The 17,651-nt window shown below is 46.3% G+C and overlaps 1 protein-coding gene across 2 annotated transcripts in view; it reads left to right on the top strand.

The window, feature by feature from the left end:
- Positions 1-17,002, top strand: part of LOC121577604 (protein cereblon) — a 42,672-nt gene extending 25,670 nt beyond the window's left edge. For both annotated transcript variants that reach the window (XM_041891338.2, XM_041891339.2), the window contains exons 9-11: positions 6,757-6,821; positions 11,301-11,432; positions 14,469-17,002. In XM_041891338.2, the coding sequence (XP_041747272.1) occupies positions 6,757-6,821; positions 11,301-11,432; positions 14,469-14,652 (381 nt within the window). In that variant the 3' untranslated portion in view covers positions 14,653-17,002. The remainder of the gene's footprint in view (positions 1-6,756; positions 6,822-11,300; positions 11,433-14,468) is intronic.
- The last annotated feature ends 649 nt before the right edge of the window (positions 17,003-17,651 follow it).

Here is a 17,651-nt window from a genome sequence, read left to right as displayed (position 1 = left end):
GGAGCGGGATTCTTCTTTGTCGGCAAGAAGGACGGTTCTCTTCGTCCATGCATAGATTACCGGGGTCTGAACGACATCACGGTTAAGAATCGCTACCCACTGCCCTTACTTTCGTCTGCCTTCGAACTGCTGCAGGGAGCCACTGTATTCACTAAGCTGGACCTTCGCAATGCCTACCATCTGGTGCGGATGAGGGAGGGAGACGAATGGAAGACAGCGTTCAACACACCAACCGGCCACTATGAATATCTCGTCATGCCCTTCGGCCTCACCAATGCCCCAGCAGTTTTTCAAGCCCTAGTGAATGATATCCTCAGGGACATGCTAAATACGTTCGTATTTGTGTACCTTGACGATATTTTAATATTCTCAAAGACTCTGTCAGAACACACGCACCACGTCCGGTTGGTCCTGCGCCGCCTGCTGGAGAACTCTCTTTTCGTGAAGGCAGAGAAGTGCGAGTTCCATGCCAAGACCGTTTCATTCCTGGGGTATGTGGTGACCGAGGGCAGCATTCAGATGGATCTCACGAAGGTGTCGGCTGTCACTTCCTGGCCAGTTCCTGAGTCTCGGAAGAAGTTGCAACAGTTCCTGGGCTTTGCCAACTTTTATAGGAGATTCATCAGAAACTATAGCACAGTGGCTGCACCCCTCACGGCGCTAACCAGCACTAAACAACCGTACCAATGGACATCAGCTGCTGATAAGGCCTTCAATATCCTCAAGACATGTTTCACTTCTGCTCCCATCCTCCAGATGCCAGATGCAGTAAGGCAGTTTGTGGTGGAGGTAGATGCTTCGGACGTGGGAGTGGGTGCAGTGCTTTCTCAAAGAGCAGCTGAGGATGGCAAGATGCACCCCTGTGCCTTCTACTCCCGTCGGCTAACCCCTGCCGAATGCAACTACGACATTGGGAACCGCGAGCTGTTGGCTGTCAAGCTCGCCCTTGAAGAATGGCGGCACTGGTTAGAGGGGTCAAAGGAACCATTCGTAGTGTGGACAGACCACAAGAACCTGGAGTATATCCAAACAGCCAGGAGGCTGAACTCCCGTCAACAGCGGTGGTCTCTGTTCTTTACGCGCTTCAATTTCACGCTCTCCTACCGCCCGGGATCTCGCAACATCAAACCTGATGCTCTTTCCCCGGATGTTTCAGAAGGACGAGACCACCGCCATGACAGCTCCCATTCTTCCCAGCCACTTGGTCGTAGCGGCCCTCACCTGGGAGATCGAGAAGCAGGTCATGGAGGCTCTTCGGGACCAGCCAGGTCCAAGCACCAGCGCCCCCAACCGTCTGTTTGTTCCAGCAAATCTCAGGTCACCTGTGATTCAGTGGGGGCACGAATCCCGTCTGGCCTGTCATCCCGGCATCACTCGCACCCTTCATCTGGTCCGCCAGCGGTTCTGGTGGCGGGGATGAGACGGGATGTCCGAGAATTCATCCGAGCTTGTCCCACTTGTAACCGAAACAAGACTCCCAACCAGCCTCCTGCTGGGTTGCTGCAACCCCTACTCATACCCAAGAGGCCCTGGTCCCACGTTTCACTGGACTTTGTTACGGGCCTTCCGCCCTCTGACGGACACACAGTCATCCTTACCATTGTTGACCGCTTTAGTAAGATGACCCACTTCGTGCCCCTTCCCAAACTACCCTCTGCTAAAGAGACCTCCCAGGTGGTCCTGGAACATGTGTTTCGTATTCATGGCCTACCCCAGGATATAGTGTCAGACCGGGGCCCCGCAATTCTCAGCAACCTTTTGGAAGGAGTTCTGTCATCTCCTTGGGGCCACCGCCAGCCTATCGTCTGGATTCCACCCGCAGTCAAACGGCCAGACTGAACGCATGAACCAGGAGCTGGAGAAGGCACTGAGGTGTGTGGCTTCCCAAAATCCCCGGGCCTGGGCTCAACACCTGCTCTGGGTGGAATATGCCCATAATTCACTCACCAGTTCCTCCACCGGGCTCTCCCCCTTTCAGTGTGTCTACGGGTATCAACCTCCACTGTTTGCCAGCCAGGAGGCGGATGCCACCTGTCCGTCTGCTCTTGCGTATGCCCGCCGCTGCCGCCGCACTTGGGCCCAGGCTCGCACTGTGCTCCTGAAGTCTGGAACCAGCTACGCCGTCGGTGCCAACCGACGGAGGACCCCAGCACCTACTTACCGGGTTGGTCAGAAGGTCTGGCTGTCTGCCCGGGATCTGCCGCTGCGGGTTGTATCACGAAAGCTGGCCCCTCGCTTCATTGGTCCTTTTCCTGTGCAGAAAGTCATCAGTCCAACGGCGGTCCGACTTCAGTTGCCCGCTTCCATGCGGGTCCACCCCACCTTCCACGTCTCCAAGGTCAAGCCGGTCCATGAAAGTCCCCTGGTCCCTGCAGCTCCGGCGCCACCTCCTCCGCGCCTCGTAGATGGCGGTCCTGTCTTCACCGTCCGGCGGCTGCTCCGCTCTAGGCGAAGGGGTAGGGGTCTCCAGTACCTCGTTGATTGGGAGGGCTATGGTCCAGAGGAGAGGACCTGGATCCCGGCCAGGAGGATAGTGGACCGGACCCTTATCACTGACTTCCACCGACTACATCCTGATCAGCCTGCAATCCGTAGGGGCCGTCCAAGAGGGGTTCCTAGCCGTCCGGCCCGCCCTGCTCCTGTCTCAGTGCCTGTCCTGTCTCCCGACCGTGACCCTCCAGCTCCTTCTGAGGATGAGGAGATTCACTCGGACCGCTCGGAGGAGTTCTGACCCGCCGCCTGCTCCCCTCCACCCTCCCGGCATGATGTTGTTCTTGGGACTTCTGGGGCCGTCCCTTGGAGGGGGGGTCCTGTCATGAGCACTCTCTCTCCCTGGTAGCAACATTAATTGCATTCAATTATCTTCCACTCTGCTCACCTCCCTCTCTCTACTCAGCCTAACTAGCTCCACCTGCCCTGCTCTGCTCTTGTTACCTGGCCAGCTGCACTGCATTTCCCACTCACCATCCTCACCTTGCCTCACTCTGTTCTAATTACTCTGCCAGCTGAACTGCATTTCCCCACTACCACTCCCAGTATATCAAGCCCTGGTTTTCAGCCAAGCCCTGTCAGATCGTCTTCAAACCCGGACCAGTAACCTGCCTGTCTGCGCTCTGACTCCTGTTTGTGATACCGATCCTTTCTTGACTGCCTCCTTGTTCTACTGCCCCGTCTATCCCAACCTGCCTTCTGGACCTCGACTACTCTCCGATCTTCAGCCCCTCCGGTAACTCGTTTCTGCCTTCTGTCTCTCACCACGATATTTGCCCAGCCCTGATCTGTACTTCTGCCTGCCATTCATATTGCTGTTGTGTGTGTGTGTTCCCCCAGGTCTCCGACCACCAGATGAGCGTGCCCAGACGTTTCACCACCCTCAGCCCGATACGCCGCTCCATCACTGGGGAACACACACACTAAGCACTTGGACTGGACACCCCCGGACATTTGGTGACCCCCGGAGCACAGGTACCCACAGGAGGACCCTGAAAGACCCCTGACACCCCTGGGACTCCTCTTCCCGCCTGTAACCTTGAATAAAGAACTCTGAATTTGAACTTGCGCTCTTGGGTCCTCTTCTGTTCGTGACACACACTGTTTGATATGTAACCCTACACCCACCACGAATCCATCCAGCTGTACCCCAACTGATCTAATCTTACCCCTACTCCTCCCTGTTGTTCTGTGGCAGACTCCCCTGCCTCTCCCTCCCCTCTCTTCCCTCTCCGTTCTCTTTACTCTACTCTAATGCACTAGTTTTATATTTAGCCACTGCCTATATAGAGTGATGATCATTTCCCCTCTGAGGTGGTGGGTCGGAGATGCTGCCTTCTTTTGTGAGCTTTCCCAGGCATTGAGAGCTCTGCCAGTGTTAAAGCACCTCTTCTCTAATCCATCACTCTGACTAGAGCTGGGACGATAAACCGAAAATTACAGATGCCGACATTGCCTTCCTCTTACCAAAGCATTTTGCTTACGTCGGTAATTTTCTGTGATTTTGCTGCTAAATGTTCTTGTTCTAAAACCATTATTTGGTCAACAGTAATTGCCTATGCATTATGTTGATTCCTGCTATAAAAGTATCTGACTGTCCCTGTTTTGCTGTCGGCTGCTGACTCTCTCACTCCCTCTCCCCACTGTGCGCACGGAGGCGGGAGAGATGCAGTCTGATAAGCACAAGTGTAATATGCTTGTGCTTATCCAGCAATTGCTCAAAATGCAATTGTTCTAGTTAAAGAGAGGAGAGTCAAAGCTTGCCTTCGGAAAGTATTCAGACCCATTGACTTTTTCCACATTTTGTTACGTTACAGCCTTATTCTAAAATTGATTAAATTGTTTTCCCCCTCATCAATCTACACACAATACCCCATAATGACAAAGCAAAAACCGGTTTTTAGAAATGTTTGCTAATTTATTACAAATAAAGGATATAAAACATTTACATAAATATTCAGACCCTTTACTCAGTACTTTGTTGAAGTACCTTTGGCAGCGATTACAACCTCGAGTCTTCTTGGGTATGGTACAAGCTTGGCACACCTGTATTTGGGGAGTTTCTCCCATTCTTCTCTGCAGATCCTCTCAAGCTCTGTCAGGTTGGAAGGGGAGGGTCGCTGCACAGCTATTTTCAGGTCTCTCCAGAGATGTTCGATCGGGTTCAAGTACGGGCTCTGGCTGGGCCACTCAAGCATATTCAGAGACTTGTCCCGAAGCCACTCCTGTGTTGTCTTGGCTGTGTGCTTAGGGTTGTTGTCCTGTTGCAAGGTGAACCTTTGCCCCAGTCTGCGGTCCTGAGTGCTCTGGAGCAGGTTTTCATCAAGGATCTCTCTGTACTTTGCTCCGTTCATCTTTCCCTCGATCCTGACTAGTCTCCCATTCCCTGCCGCTGAAAAACATCCCCACAGCATGATGCTGCCACCACCATGCTTCACCGTAGGGATGGTATTGGCCAGGTGATGAGCGGTGCCTGGTTTCCTCCAGACGTGACGTTTGGCATTCAGGCCAAAGAGTCAATCTTGGTTTCATCAGACCAGAGAATGCTGTTTCTCATGGTCAGAGTCCTTTAGGTGCCTTTTGGCAAACTCCAAGCGGGCTGTCATGTGCCTTTTACTGAGGAGTGGCTTCCGTCTGGCCACTCTACCATAAAGGCCTGATTGGTGGAGTGCTGCAGAGATGGTTGTCCTTCTAGAAGGTTCTCCCATTTCCACAGAGGAACTCTGGAGCGCTGTCAGAGTGACCATCGGGTTCTTGGTCACTTCCCTGACCAAGGCCCTTCTCCCACAATTGCTCAGTTTGGCCGGGCGGCCAGCTCTAGGAAGTGTCTTGGTGGTTCCAAACTTCTTCCATTTAAGAATGATGGAGGCCACTGTGTTCTTGGGGACCTTCAATGCTGCAGAATGTATTTGGTACCCTTCCCCAGATCTGTGCCTCGACACAATCCTGTCTCTGAGCTCTACGGACAATTCCTTTGACCTCATGGCTTGGTTTTTGCTGTGACATGTACTGTCAACTGTGGGACCTTATATAGACAGGTGTGTGCCTTTCCAAATAATGTCCAATCAATGGAATTTACCACAGGTGGACTACAATCAAGTTGTAGAAACATCTCAAGGATGATCAATGGAAACAGGATGCACCTGAGTTCAATTTCGAGTGTCATAGAAAAGGTTCTGAATACTTATGTAAACAAGCTAAACACCTGTTTTCGCTTTGTCATTATGGGGTATTGTGTGTAGATTGAAGGAAAACATAATTTAATCAATTTTGGGAATAAGGCTGTAAGGTAACAAAATGTGAAAAAAGTGAAGGGGTCTGAATACTTTCCAAATGCACTGTATGAGTGACTATCCAACACACCACCTGGTGTTATGTTGGGCACCTACTGACCCTAAAAATTCTTCAATGACATGTATTGCTAAATAAAAAGGTTTAAGGAAGTACCAAGCAGGCACCACATTAATACAAGACAAAACAGCTTGCTCAATCAAGCATGATGGTCTTGTAAGTATAAAAGGAAAGCTTGTTTAATATAATTATTTTAAAGGTGAAAAGGTAGTGTAATGGGATTAGTGTGGTGTGTAAAGAATCCAATACTTGACCTTGTATGCGGTACAAATCACATTATTGTGGAAGCACCTCCTATAAGAGTATGAATTAGGCTGTTTTGAGAAGGTTTGAATCCTAAGCAACCTGCCTACACATTGTTTGAAATACAATAGACCAACATAGCTACTGTAGTAGGTTAAAGCTGTGTGCTGGAAAACCTTGGTAGAGCATGGGTGGAGTAGGCATTGTGGTGCTCATGTGGATTTTCTTTTTCTGCATCAGACCAATGCCTACTTCTCACTTAAAACAAAAAGTGTTGTTTTTAATAAACAAGGATTCGGAGCACACAAAGACATACTCTCCCAGTTGTTGGACTCGCTTATGATTTCAGCAAGATCATAGAAATGGAATTAGAATGGTATAAGATTAGAACAGTAATCTCTTTGGGCAAGACCATTAAGAGGTGATAGATGTGTTTGTCAGTATGGCTAGATCAATATGTGAGGTAATTCTCTAGCTCCAACTTTCTGATTTTAAGATATGTACTCCCCTGCTTTTGCCTGGAGAATGAGGGTTACACGCACCCCTAGCGAGGTGGCCAATTACAGGCTGTTACATAACCTCCTAGCACAGGCAATAACAACAGTGATGTTTGCTACTGCTACAGAAGTTGGATTGAACATGAAGTCATATATGTTGTGTTTTCTCCCACAGTGCACCTCGCTGTGTTGCAAGCAGTGCCAAGATACGGAGATCACCACCAAGAACGAGATCTTCAGGTGAGGGAGAGATGCATCTAGACTGTCCCAATAGTGTGTGTGTGTGTCTGTAGAGTAGTCTAACACTGGTTGTCAGTGAGTCAGAATGAGCTGGTATTGTGTGTGGGCATTGGGATTGCATGTGTCTACTTTGCTCCCTCCACCTCCCTCTGTCAGTCTCAGTGGGGGGTGTGGTCTGTTGACTGAGGTAGTCGCTTTAGATGAGACGAGCCTTTGATTGCAGACAAGTCCATGGCACCACTACCAGAGCTACTCTCCCCCGTTCCTCCACCCGACCCCTCTCCCCTCCACTCTCTACTCCTCTCCCATTCCCCTCTCACCATCCACCCCCCTCCCCTCCACCCCTCTCCCCCTACCCTTCTGCCCTCCACCCTCCCTGTCCTCTTGTCACTTGACCCCCCTGGGGCAGCCAGTCTTCTTGTCACCTGGGGCAGGACAGGGCAGCTAATGACTAGAAATTAATTAGCTGACCTTTAGTTCCATTTTGGACACGACTGTTTGGCATTTGGTTAACCTCCCACACACACACACACACTTTTAAACGCATGATCTTCTAGCGTCGCTAACAAGTCGATGCATCCACTCATCACATAAGCAGCATTTCTCTGAGGCCACTCGGTGCTGCCTGCCTACACCAACCAGACACACAGACTGACACTGACCGGATGACAGTAGGAGTAGTGAATAATCTCATGTTGCCATATATTCCATTCATGAGACCTAAAACAAAAAAAACTAGTGACAGGAGGCGAGGCTAGTACACTACAACAATGTAGCAGCAGTCTTGGTCTCAGTAATGAATGGAAAGATGCGCTGACTGAAACATTTAAACAGGACAAATATTTAGATATTGAATGTTGACTGTGTGTAATATTTAAAAAGGTCATAAAGTTTGGATTAAACAGACTCTCAACATAACATCCATTTAGTGGGTTTCCAGAACCTGAGGGGCAGGCTGTCTTGATGGTAATGGACCAGCTGCCATGGCCATTGGGCTTTTTAGCAGAAGTTGAGAACCGTTCATGTGTATTAGCAATTGTAAATAATTTGCTTAATGCTGCAATATGTAACTTTTTGGGCTACCTGACCAAATTCAAATAGAAATGTGTGGTATAGATCTGTCATTCCCATTGAACGCAACTCTAAGAAGCGGTAGATCTGTTCTATGTGCACTATTTCTATGCTTTCCGTGCTTAACATGCTGACTACACCGGGCACATGTGCGCCCGTGCACGCCATCGCACGCATGTTGATTTTGTCCATCCACACCAGACACGATCAGGACACGCAGGTTGAAATATCAAAACGAACTCTGAACCAACTATATTAATTTTGGGACAGGTCGAAACACATATGAAACGTTCATGGACATTTAGCTAGCTAGCTTGATGTTGCTAGCTAAATTGTCCTGGGATATAAACATTGGGTTGTTATTTTCCCTGAAATGTACAAGGTCAATTTTTTTTTTGCTGGATCTTTGTAGAATTTGGACTCATTTTGAGTCACACACAATCGTGTGTTCTCTACGCCGACAATTAATCCACAGATAAAAGGGGAAACCTAGTTAGTTTTTCGTAATCTCTCCTCGTTCAGTCTTCTTTTCTTTTTCTGTGGATTTTATATGGCGGTTGGCAACCAACTTTAAGGTGCATTACCACCACCAACTGGACTGGAGTGTGGACCTCGTTCATCTTTCAATCACCGGGTATATGCTCCTAAAAACCAATGAGGAGATGGGAGAGGCAGGACTTGCAGCAAGTCAAGCCAAGTTCTATTTTAGCGCCTGGCTACGCAGACGCTCGTTTTATGTGCTCTAGCAGTTTGGATGAAATGATTGAATAACATTTATGTGTACATTTATTTTGCAACTCTCACGCATGCAACACGGGTGGTGTGGTCAGCATGTAAGTTTCATTTTTGCGTCTTCTACTTTGTTTTGTACACCAGCTTCAAACAGCTGAAAATACAATATTTTTCGTTATGGAAAATATATTTCACAGCAGTTTAGATGGTACAATGATTCTCTAAACTATATTTGCTTGTTTTGTCACATAAACTGAAATTAAGCTAACTGTTAGAATTTCTGCATCCAAGAAATGGCGGGGCGATATCTGCATAGTGCATCTTTAAAGACCCATTAAATTGAATAATAACTATAATCTGTAAATCCTCAAATGGTTTGGAGTTTATCATCAGTGTCCCTGAACACTCAGTACTTTATCTATGGGGTCATCAGAGTGGTATGGATACACTGTTAGTGTGTGTGTGTTTGAGATATTGAGTGTTCCAAAACGCAGGCAACCAAAAGCAGTTTTCTCCAGACCTGTGTTCTGTTCTGTGCAGCCCTGCTAGTGAACAGGCAGATCTACATAAACTCAGCAAAAAAATATACGTCCTCACTGTCAACTGCGTTTATTTTCAGCAAACTTAACGTGTAAATATTTGTATGAACAAAATATGATTCAACAACTGAGACATAAACTGAACAAGTTCCACAGACATGACTAACAGAAATTGAATAATGTGTCCCTAAACAAAGGGGGGTCAAAATCAAAAGTAACAGTCAGTATCTGGTGTGGCCACCAGCTGCATTAAGTACTGCAGTGCATCTCCTCCTCATGGACTGCACCAGATTTGCCAGTTCTTGCTGTGAGATGTTACCCCACTCTTCCACCAAGGCACCTGCAAGTTCCCGGACACTTCTGGGGGGAATGGCCCTAGCCCTCACCCTCCGATCCAACAGGTCCCAGACGTGCTCAATGGGATTGAGTTCCGGACTCTTCGCTGGCCATGGCAGAACACTGACATTCCTGTCTTGCAGGAAATCACGCACAGAACGAGCAGTATGGCTGGTGGCATTGTCACCGGAGACACTTGAAACCCCACCTCTTTAAGGAATACCTGGGATAGGATAAAGTAATCCTTCTACCCCCCCCTTACCCCACCCCCCCAAAATTTTAAATTAAATAATATTCTTAAGTGGTTGTCCCACTGCGTATCATAAGGTGAATGCACCAATCTGTAAGTCGCTCTGTATAAGAGCGTCTGCTAAATGCTGGGGGTCATGTCAGGATGAGCCTGCAGGAAGGTACCACATGAGGGAGGAGGATGTCTTCCCTGTAACGCACAGCGTTGAGATTGCCAGCAATGACAACAAGCTCAGTCCGATAATGCTGTGACACACCGCCCCAGACAATGACAGACCCTCCACCTCCAAATCGATCCCACAACAGAGTACAGGCCTCGGTGTAACGCTCATTCCTTCGACGATAAACGCGAATCCGACCATCACCCCTGGTGAGACAAAACCGCGACTCGTCAGTGAAGAGCACTTTTTGTCAGTCCTGTCTGGTCCAGCGACGGTGGGTTAGTGCCCATAGGCGATGTTGTTGCCGGTGATGTCTGGTGAGGACCTGCCTTACAACAGGCCTACAAGCCCTCAGTCCAGCCTCTCTCAGCCTATTGCGGATAGTCCGAGCACTGATGGAGGGATTGTGCGTTCCTGGTGTAACTCGGGCAGTTGTTGTTGCAATCCTGTACCTGTCCCGCAGGTGTGATGTTCGGATGTACTGATCCTGTGCAGGTGTTGTTACATGTGGTCTGCCACTGCGAGGACGATCAGCTGTCCGTCCTGTCTCCCTGTAGCGCTGTTTTAGGTGTCTCACAGTACGGACATTGCAATTTATTGGCCACATCTGCAGTCCTCATGCCTCCTTGCAGCATGCCTAAGGCACGTTCACGCAGATGAGCAGGGACCCTGGGCATCTTTCATTTTGTGTTTTTCAGAGTCAGTAGAAAGGCCTCTTTAGTGTCCTAAGTTTTCATAACTGTGACCTTAATTGCCTACTGTTTGTAAGCTGTTAGTGCACCGTTCCACAGGTGCATGTTCATTAATTGTTTATGGTTAATTGAACAAGCATGGGAAACAGTGTTTAAACCCTTTACAATGAAGATCTGTGAAGTTATTTGGATTTTTACAAATTATTATTATTAGTTTATTTTTTAGCTGAGTTTAGCTGATGACTAATGATCTGTTTAATAAAGTACGCGTTTCAAACACACTAGATTAATGAAGCTGCAGGTGCATGTGTACTCCTGCTCAAATTAGAGCGAGTAAGGAAGGGTTAAGCAACTTGGTGTCTCTTGTTTGACATTCATCTAGTTAAGTTTCATAACCATCTCTCTGGCTACTGTCCCAGTCTGTCTGTCTATACTGTCTGATTCAACCTTACTCCAACCTTAGTCCCCTCGCCTGGGTCATTGTAGTATGTTGGTGTAATTCTAGAATATTTGTATACTTTTAGAATATTTGTAGTTTTAGTCTATTCGTATACTTTAATATTTGCATGTCATTTGTACACTCAATTCAGCCGTTTTTTGTACAATGTGGTTCAGATAATAAAAACATTCTCTACCCTGGTCTCCTCACTCACTTTCTCTCCCTCTCCCCATCCCCTCTCCCCCCTCACACTCCTCCAGCTTGTCTCTGTATGGCCCCATGGCAGCCTATGTCAACCCCCACGGTTACGTCCATGAGACCCTGACCGTCTACAAAGCCAGCAACCTCAACCTGGTCGGCAGGCCGTCTATGCTCCACAGCTGGTTTCCAGGGTAACCCCTCTCTATACATGCCTAACACAGTACCAGTCAAAAGTTTGGACACACCTACTCATTCAAGGGTTTTTCTTTATTTTTGCTATTTTCTACATTGTAGAATAATAGTAAAGACATCAAAACTATGAAATAACACATATGGAATCATGTAGTAACCAAAAAAGTGTTAAACAAATCGAAATATATTTTATTTTAGAGATTCTTCAAATAGCCATCCTTTGCCTTGATGACAGCTTTGCACACTCTTGGCATTCTCTCAACTATCTTCATGAGGAATGCTTTTCAACAGTCTTGAAGGAGTTCCTACATATGCTGAGCACTTGTTAGCTGCTTTTCCTTCACTCTACGGTCCAACTCATCCCAAACCATCTCAATTGGGTTGAGGTCGGGTGATTGTGGAGGCCAGGTCATCTGATGCAGCCCTCCATCACTCTCCTTCTTGGTCAAATAGCCCTTACACAGCCGTGAGGTGTGTTGGGTCATTGTCCTGTTGAAAAACAAATTATAGTCCCACTAAGCGCAAACCAGATAGGATGGCGTATCGCTGCAGAATGCTGTGGTAGCCATGCTGGTTAAGTGTGCCTTGAATTCTAAATAAATCACAGACAGTGTCACCAGCAAAGCACCCCTACATCATCACACCTCCTCCTCCATGCTTCTTGGTGGGAACCACACATGCAGAGATCATCTGTTCACCTACCCTGCGTCTCACAAAGACATGGCGGTTGGAACCAAAAATCTCAAATTTGGACTCATCAGACCAAAGGACAGATTTCCACTGGTCTAATGTCCATTGCTCGTGTTTCTTGGCCCAAGCAAGTCTCTTCTTATTATTGGTGTCCTTTAGTAGTGGTTTCTTTGCAGCAATTCGACCATGGCCTGATTCATGCAGTCTCCTCTGAACAGTTGATGTTGATGTGTCTACTACTTGAACTCTGTGAAGCATTTATTTGCGCTGCAGTCAGAGGTGCATTTAACTCTAATGAACTTATCCTTTGCAGCAGAGGTAATTCTCGGTCTTCCTTTCCTGTGGCGGTCCTCATGAGAGCCAGTTTCATCATAGCGCTTGATGGTTTTTGCGACTGCACTTGAAGAAACTTTCAAAGTTCTTGAAATGTTCCGGATTGACTGACCTTCATGTCTTAAAGTAATGATGGACTGTTGTTTCTCTTTGCTTATTTGAGCTGTTCTTGCCATAATATGGACTTGGTCTTTTACCAAATAGGGCTATCTTCTGAACCCCCCCCCCCCCCCCCACCTTGGATCAACACAACTGATTGGCTCAAACGCATTAAGAAGGAAATAAATTCCACAAATTAACTTTTAAGAAGGCACACCTGTTAATTGAAATGCATTCCAGGTGAATACCTCATGAAGCTGGTTGAGAGAATGCCAAGAGTGTGCAAAGCTGTCATCAAGGCAAAGGGGGGCTACTTTGACGAATCTCAAATCTCAAATATATTTTTATTTGTTTAACACTTTTTTGGTTATTACATGATTCCATATGTGTTATTTCATAGTTTTGATGTCTTCACTATTATTCTACAATGTAGAAAATAGTAAAAATAAAGAAAAACCCTTGAATTAGTAGGTGTGTCCAAACTTTTGACTGGTACTGTACATTCCCTCGCTCTCACACATTTAGATATACACCAACCCATTCCCCACACTATACAAACTCACCCCACAGCCTTACACTCACAAATTACATTCTCAAGTGACAGACACATGTACAGTATACACACTGACAGATGTAAACATAAATTGCACTATTGAAATGTACTGTACTTTTGAGGTGTTCATAATAATGTAATAAATTATTCATAATATTAATCATTTAAGAAAATAATATAATAAATTATTATTAGCACCTGTCACGTTACCCAGGTTGTGTGATCTTGGACACATTAATAACATTTTTGGTCCATGAATAATTTAAGCTGCCAAAGACCTGAAAGCAAAAGGCTCTGGCCTTTTGGTGTACTGTCATTTTTTGCATCGTTTGTCATTTTTGGCATCATGTTGTCAATATGAGGTGCCTTGTATTCATTGAGCTTTATTTAAAACCAACTTCGTCTCAGTGGGGATATACACATACTGTGTGTGTGTGCACGCAACACCAGGCTTGCTTGACCATATTGACATAGAGCCGGAACTATTTGGAGAGCAGTGGAGAGCTCCCCTGGGTTGTCAGTGGTTCTGTTACGTAAGGCATCTTCAACCAAAGCCACTCATCAGTCCTCAGCGCTCCTCATCACTCCTGTGTTAGCCTCCTGTAATAATGACAGTAATAGCTTCCTCCACTTATCCTCCCCATGGGCTGGCACTTGTCAAGATTAGTCTTATTCAAGTCCTCTCAGAGGGGAGCTATGGAGGTAGAGGAGGAGGAAGAAAGGTATTGTGCTCCTTGTGCTCCACTCAACCGCTCTGTGCCGCACTGCTCTTCTGGTGAAGGGTGCTATTACAGCCTGTCAGCATAAGTTGTTCTGAGAAGACATGTTGTGGAGAGAGCAACAGACACACAGCATGACAGATTTAGGCTGTTTACTGCCATTTTCATCTGTTGATTGAAAGTGCTTCTGTGTGATACTTGTCATGCAGCCACTTCAAATGGTAGGTTGTTGCCAGGAAGAGAACCCTGGGAAACGTCTTAATTGAACAGGTGTCAGATAGGAGAGAAAAGGTAAGTGGAGTGGTTTGTCTGTGTGCCTTCCTTCCTTTGCCTGGCCCGCCACCATTCCCACGTGACAGCCAGATAGGGTTTTGGTTTGCGGAGAAAATGGAGAGGGGATGAGAGAGGGGATTGTATTGATTAGACACAGTCTGTGTTCTTTCTCTATGTAATGTCTGCGCATGAGAGCCTCAGAAAGCCCCAGGCCTCTATTCGCAATGCTGTCTGGTATGCCATAATACTGTATGATGAGGGGAATTGGAAGACAGCCAACTAGGGTATTAGTTTCTGTGTCAGATGCCTTATGTCAACAATAAGAAGTGTGGCATGCTGCACAAATCTCTCCCCCCCCCCCCTCCCAGGTATGCCTGGACGATCGCTCAGTGTCAGACATGTGGCTCCCACATGGGCTGGAAGTTCACGGCCACCAAGAAGGATTTGTCCCCGCCTCGTTTCTGGGGCCTGACCCGCTCAGCCATGCTGCCCCGCATTCCCCAGATGGAGGGCCAGGAGGGGGACGAGGGCTCCCGCCTGCTCTGCCTGTGACAACATGAGGACCTCCCCTCCACCCACGTCCCCAACGGGCCTTCGATCGACACACCCTGTCCACTGGCCGAGGGCCTCTCCTTAGTACTCGATGTGTCCCACCCAACCCCCGAGAGCCATGGCAGCAAATCCCTCATAGAAGGTCATCCTGCCTTTAAATGCTACTTTCTAACACACACAGAGAGAGGAGGAGGAGGATGGAGAGGGGTTATGTTCCTGAGTGCAGTGACACTGGAGATGGAATGCGTTGCATATCGAAAGATCGATGTGGAGAATGGAGCAAGAGATTTATTCTTGACACACGGGCAAATCTTCCACATAGCATGCTACTCTGGACCTGTCTGTACTGATGTCTGTACTGCTGTCTCTATCTAGCTCTTATACTATCTGTCACAGACACGGCACACACTAGTGCATTGCCATACTATCCACCTGCTCTAAAACATAGGTGTGACTTTGCATGCAGTATACAGCTAGGTGTGTACAGGGTTATAGACGCCCATCAAGAGGACCTTTGGTCCCCATAATCTCTAAACAAAACAATCAATAGAAAGCCACTTGGGATTCAGGTCCACAGTTAGTTGTTGATGTGTTTCTCAGAGAACCTAATTTAGCTGGATCGGTTCATGGAGAGATAGACCATGTAAAATCCAGAATTAAAGGGTGTTTGTATATGTGAAAGGATGTATCATGCCTTTGTTTCATGTGCAAGATGTTTTGATCAGTCGGTCAAGTGTAAAACAGCCTATATTTTCACATGAAAGGAATGCATAGAATGGAGGAATCTGAACAAGAAGAATAGGGGAGCTGTTGCTTTATTTTGCCTCATATTTTCACATTGTCTAAAAACGTATATGTAATATACATGTAGAGATACTGGTTTCTATTTTGTAACTGATGGATGCCCATTGAACTGCAAGACACTGTGCCTGTGAAGACTAGAGTTGGCTTGGTGCTGGGTGTAATATAGACTTGAGGAAAGCAGGGCAGAAGGCAGTGGAGCCAGAGATATCAGAATCTGTCAGTCGCCATGGTTCTATGTGTGATGTGGATGGCTGGATGGAGTGCCTATGGTCCAAATCAATGTCTTGTTTGTTTGTTATATCAGTGAGCCACACAATTAAATGGGACATTGTATTAATGAAACTGTCTTTGTTGAAAATTGCAATATCATATCGCGAGTTACCTGAATAGCAATATTTTTGTTTTAGATCCATGTATTTGTTTTAAGTTAAGAATTGTATTCCTTGCCAATGTACAAGGTTATTTTGACTCATGTTTGTAAAAAATGGTATCGTAAGTAACCAATAAGAGTCAATTATTGCATTTCTGGTCTGATATAACTGATGTAGAACCTCAACACTCTTGCCCCTCCCATAGCCATGTATTTCCATTTTATAACAATGTAAAACAGGATTGATTTGTTCAGCTCAATTATCACCAATTGAGCAAAGTAATTTTACGCAATAAGAAATGTTCTACAATACGATTAAGATTGTCTTTTTTCATGATTGTTATAATTTTTTTGTGTGGTATCCCAGTTGGTAAAACTTAAGATGAGACCATTGAAGAAGAACTTTGGAGTGGAAATAGAAAACAAGTAGAAAAGGATGGCTTGGTACATTTTTTATAAACTGTGATCTACTATGTGAAACAGTACTACAGTCAGATCACACCATCAGCATATAATCCATGATCTTTTCTCTGAACAGGAATGGTATGTGATCTCTATTATTGCATCAAAACTAATCTTGGTTAACCTACAACTTAAATATAGCATAATTTGGTCAGATGTTTACGTAGTCTGTACACAAAAGATTACATCAATTTAAGCTTTGTAATCCACTTGCTGCAAGAAGTGGTGTTGGAGGACCGGTAGGGGTCTCTCTTTAGGGCTGTCCAATTCCGGTCCTGGAGGGCCGAACATTTCAGGATTTTATCCTCTCCTCCTAATCAGGGACTAATTCAAACCTGGGACACCGGGTGAGTGCAATTAACTACCAGGTAGAAACAAAAAACAGAAGTGTTTCGGCCCTCCAGGACCAGAATTGGGCAGCCCTGTGTGTAGTCTGACACACTAATGCCCCTGAATGTTTTCAGTGTTCTACTGTAGCTCAAATGAACATAAGGAGCTGAAATCCACAGCTTACTTGTTTGTACTTTGGCATGTGTGGAGGTGCACCTGTTCCTGCAGTTCATCTCAGCAGAATCAGCAGGGCTTTTAGAAGCCAGTAGACACTTCTCACTTCACTGTTCCAACCAAAAAAAGAACACCAGGCACACTCCTCAGACAGAAAAAAAAAAACTGCTATAGAGATGCAGCATGTATGAAAAACCGATTTAGACAGAATGGGGTAAAAGTGAAAAATAGTGAGAATGGAAAGAAGGTGGGAAGAGAAGAGGTGACCGGATTCTGGGTTGACCCACTCTGTACCGAGTATCCATATGTCATTTCCAGTAATTTGTGAGTGGACTTGACGTGTGTGTGTGTCTGTGCTGTGTGTGTTGTAGGTATACAGGTACACGTGCAATGCTGTGTGCTGGCTTGGTCAGTGCTTTCCTAGTAGCCTCCTGTCGCTGTCTCATATGCTGGCCCAGCGAGGGGCTAACCAGAGAGAGTGGATACTGGGTGGGTGACTGGCCTCTGGGGGACATATTTAAAGTACTCTTTTTGGGGGGGTTCTGTACTTTACTATTTATATTTTTGACAACTTTTACTTCACTACATTCCTAAAGAAGATAATGTACTTTTTACGCCATACTTTTTCCCTGACACCCAAAAGTACTCGTTTTGAATGCTTAGCAGGACAGGAAAATTGCCCAATTCACACACTTTTGAAGAGAACATCCCTGGTCATCCCTACTGTCTCTGATCTGGTGGACTCACTAAACACATGCTTCATTTGTAAATTATGTCTGAGTGTTGGAGTGTGCCCCTGGCTATATGTAAATTAAAATAACAAGAACATTGATGCTGTCTGGTTTGCTTAATATAAGGA

This window comes from Coregonus clupeaformis, chromosome 12 (assembly GCF_020615455.1).
Source record: "Coregonus clupeaformis isolate EN_2021a chromosome 12, ASM2061545v1, whole genome shotgun sequence".
In the NCBI taxonomy this organism is placed as follows: Eukaryota; Metazoa; Chordata; class Actinopteri; order Salmoniformes; family Salmonidae; genus Coregonus; species Coregonus clupeaformis.
This window is presented reverse-complemented; position numbering and strand designations above follow the sequence as displayed.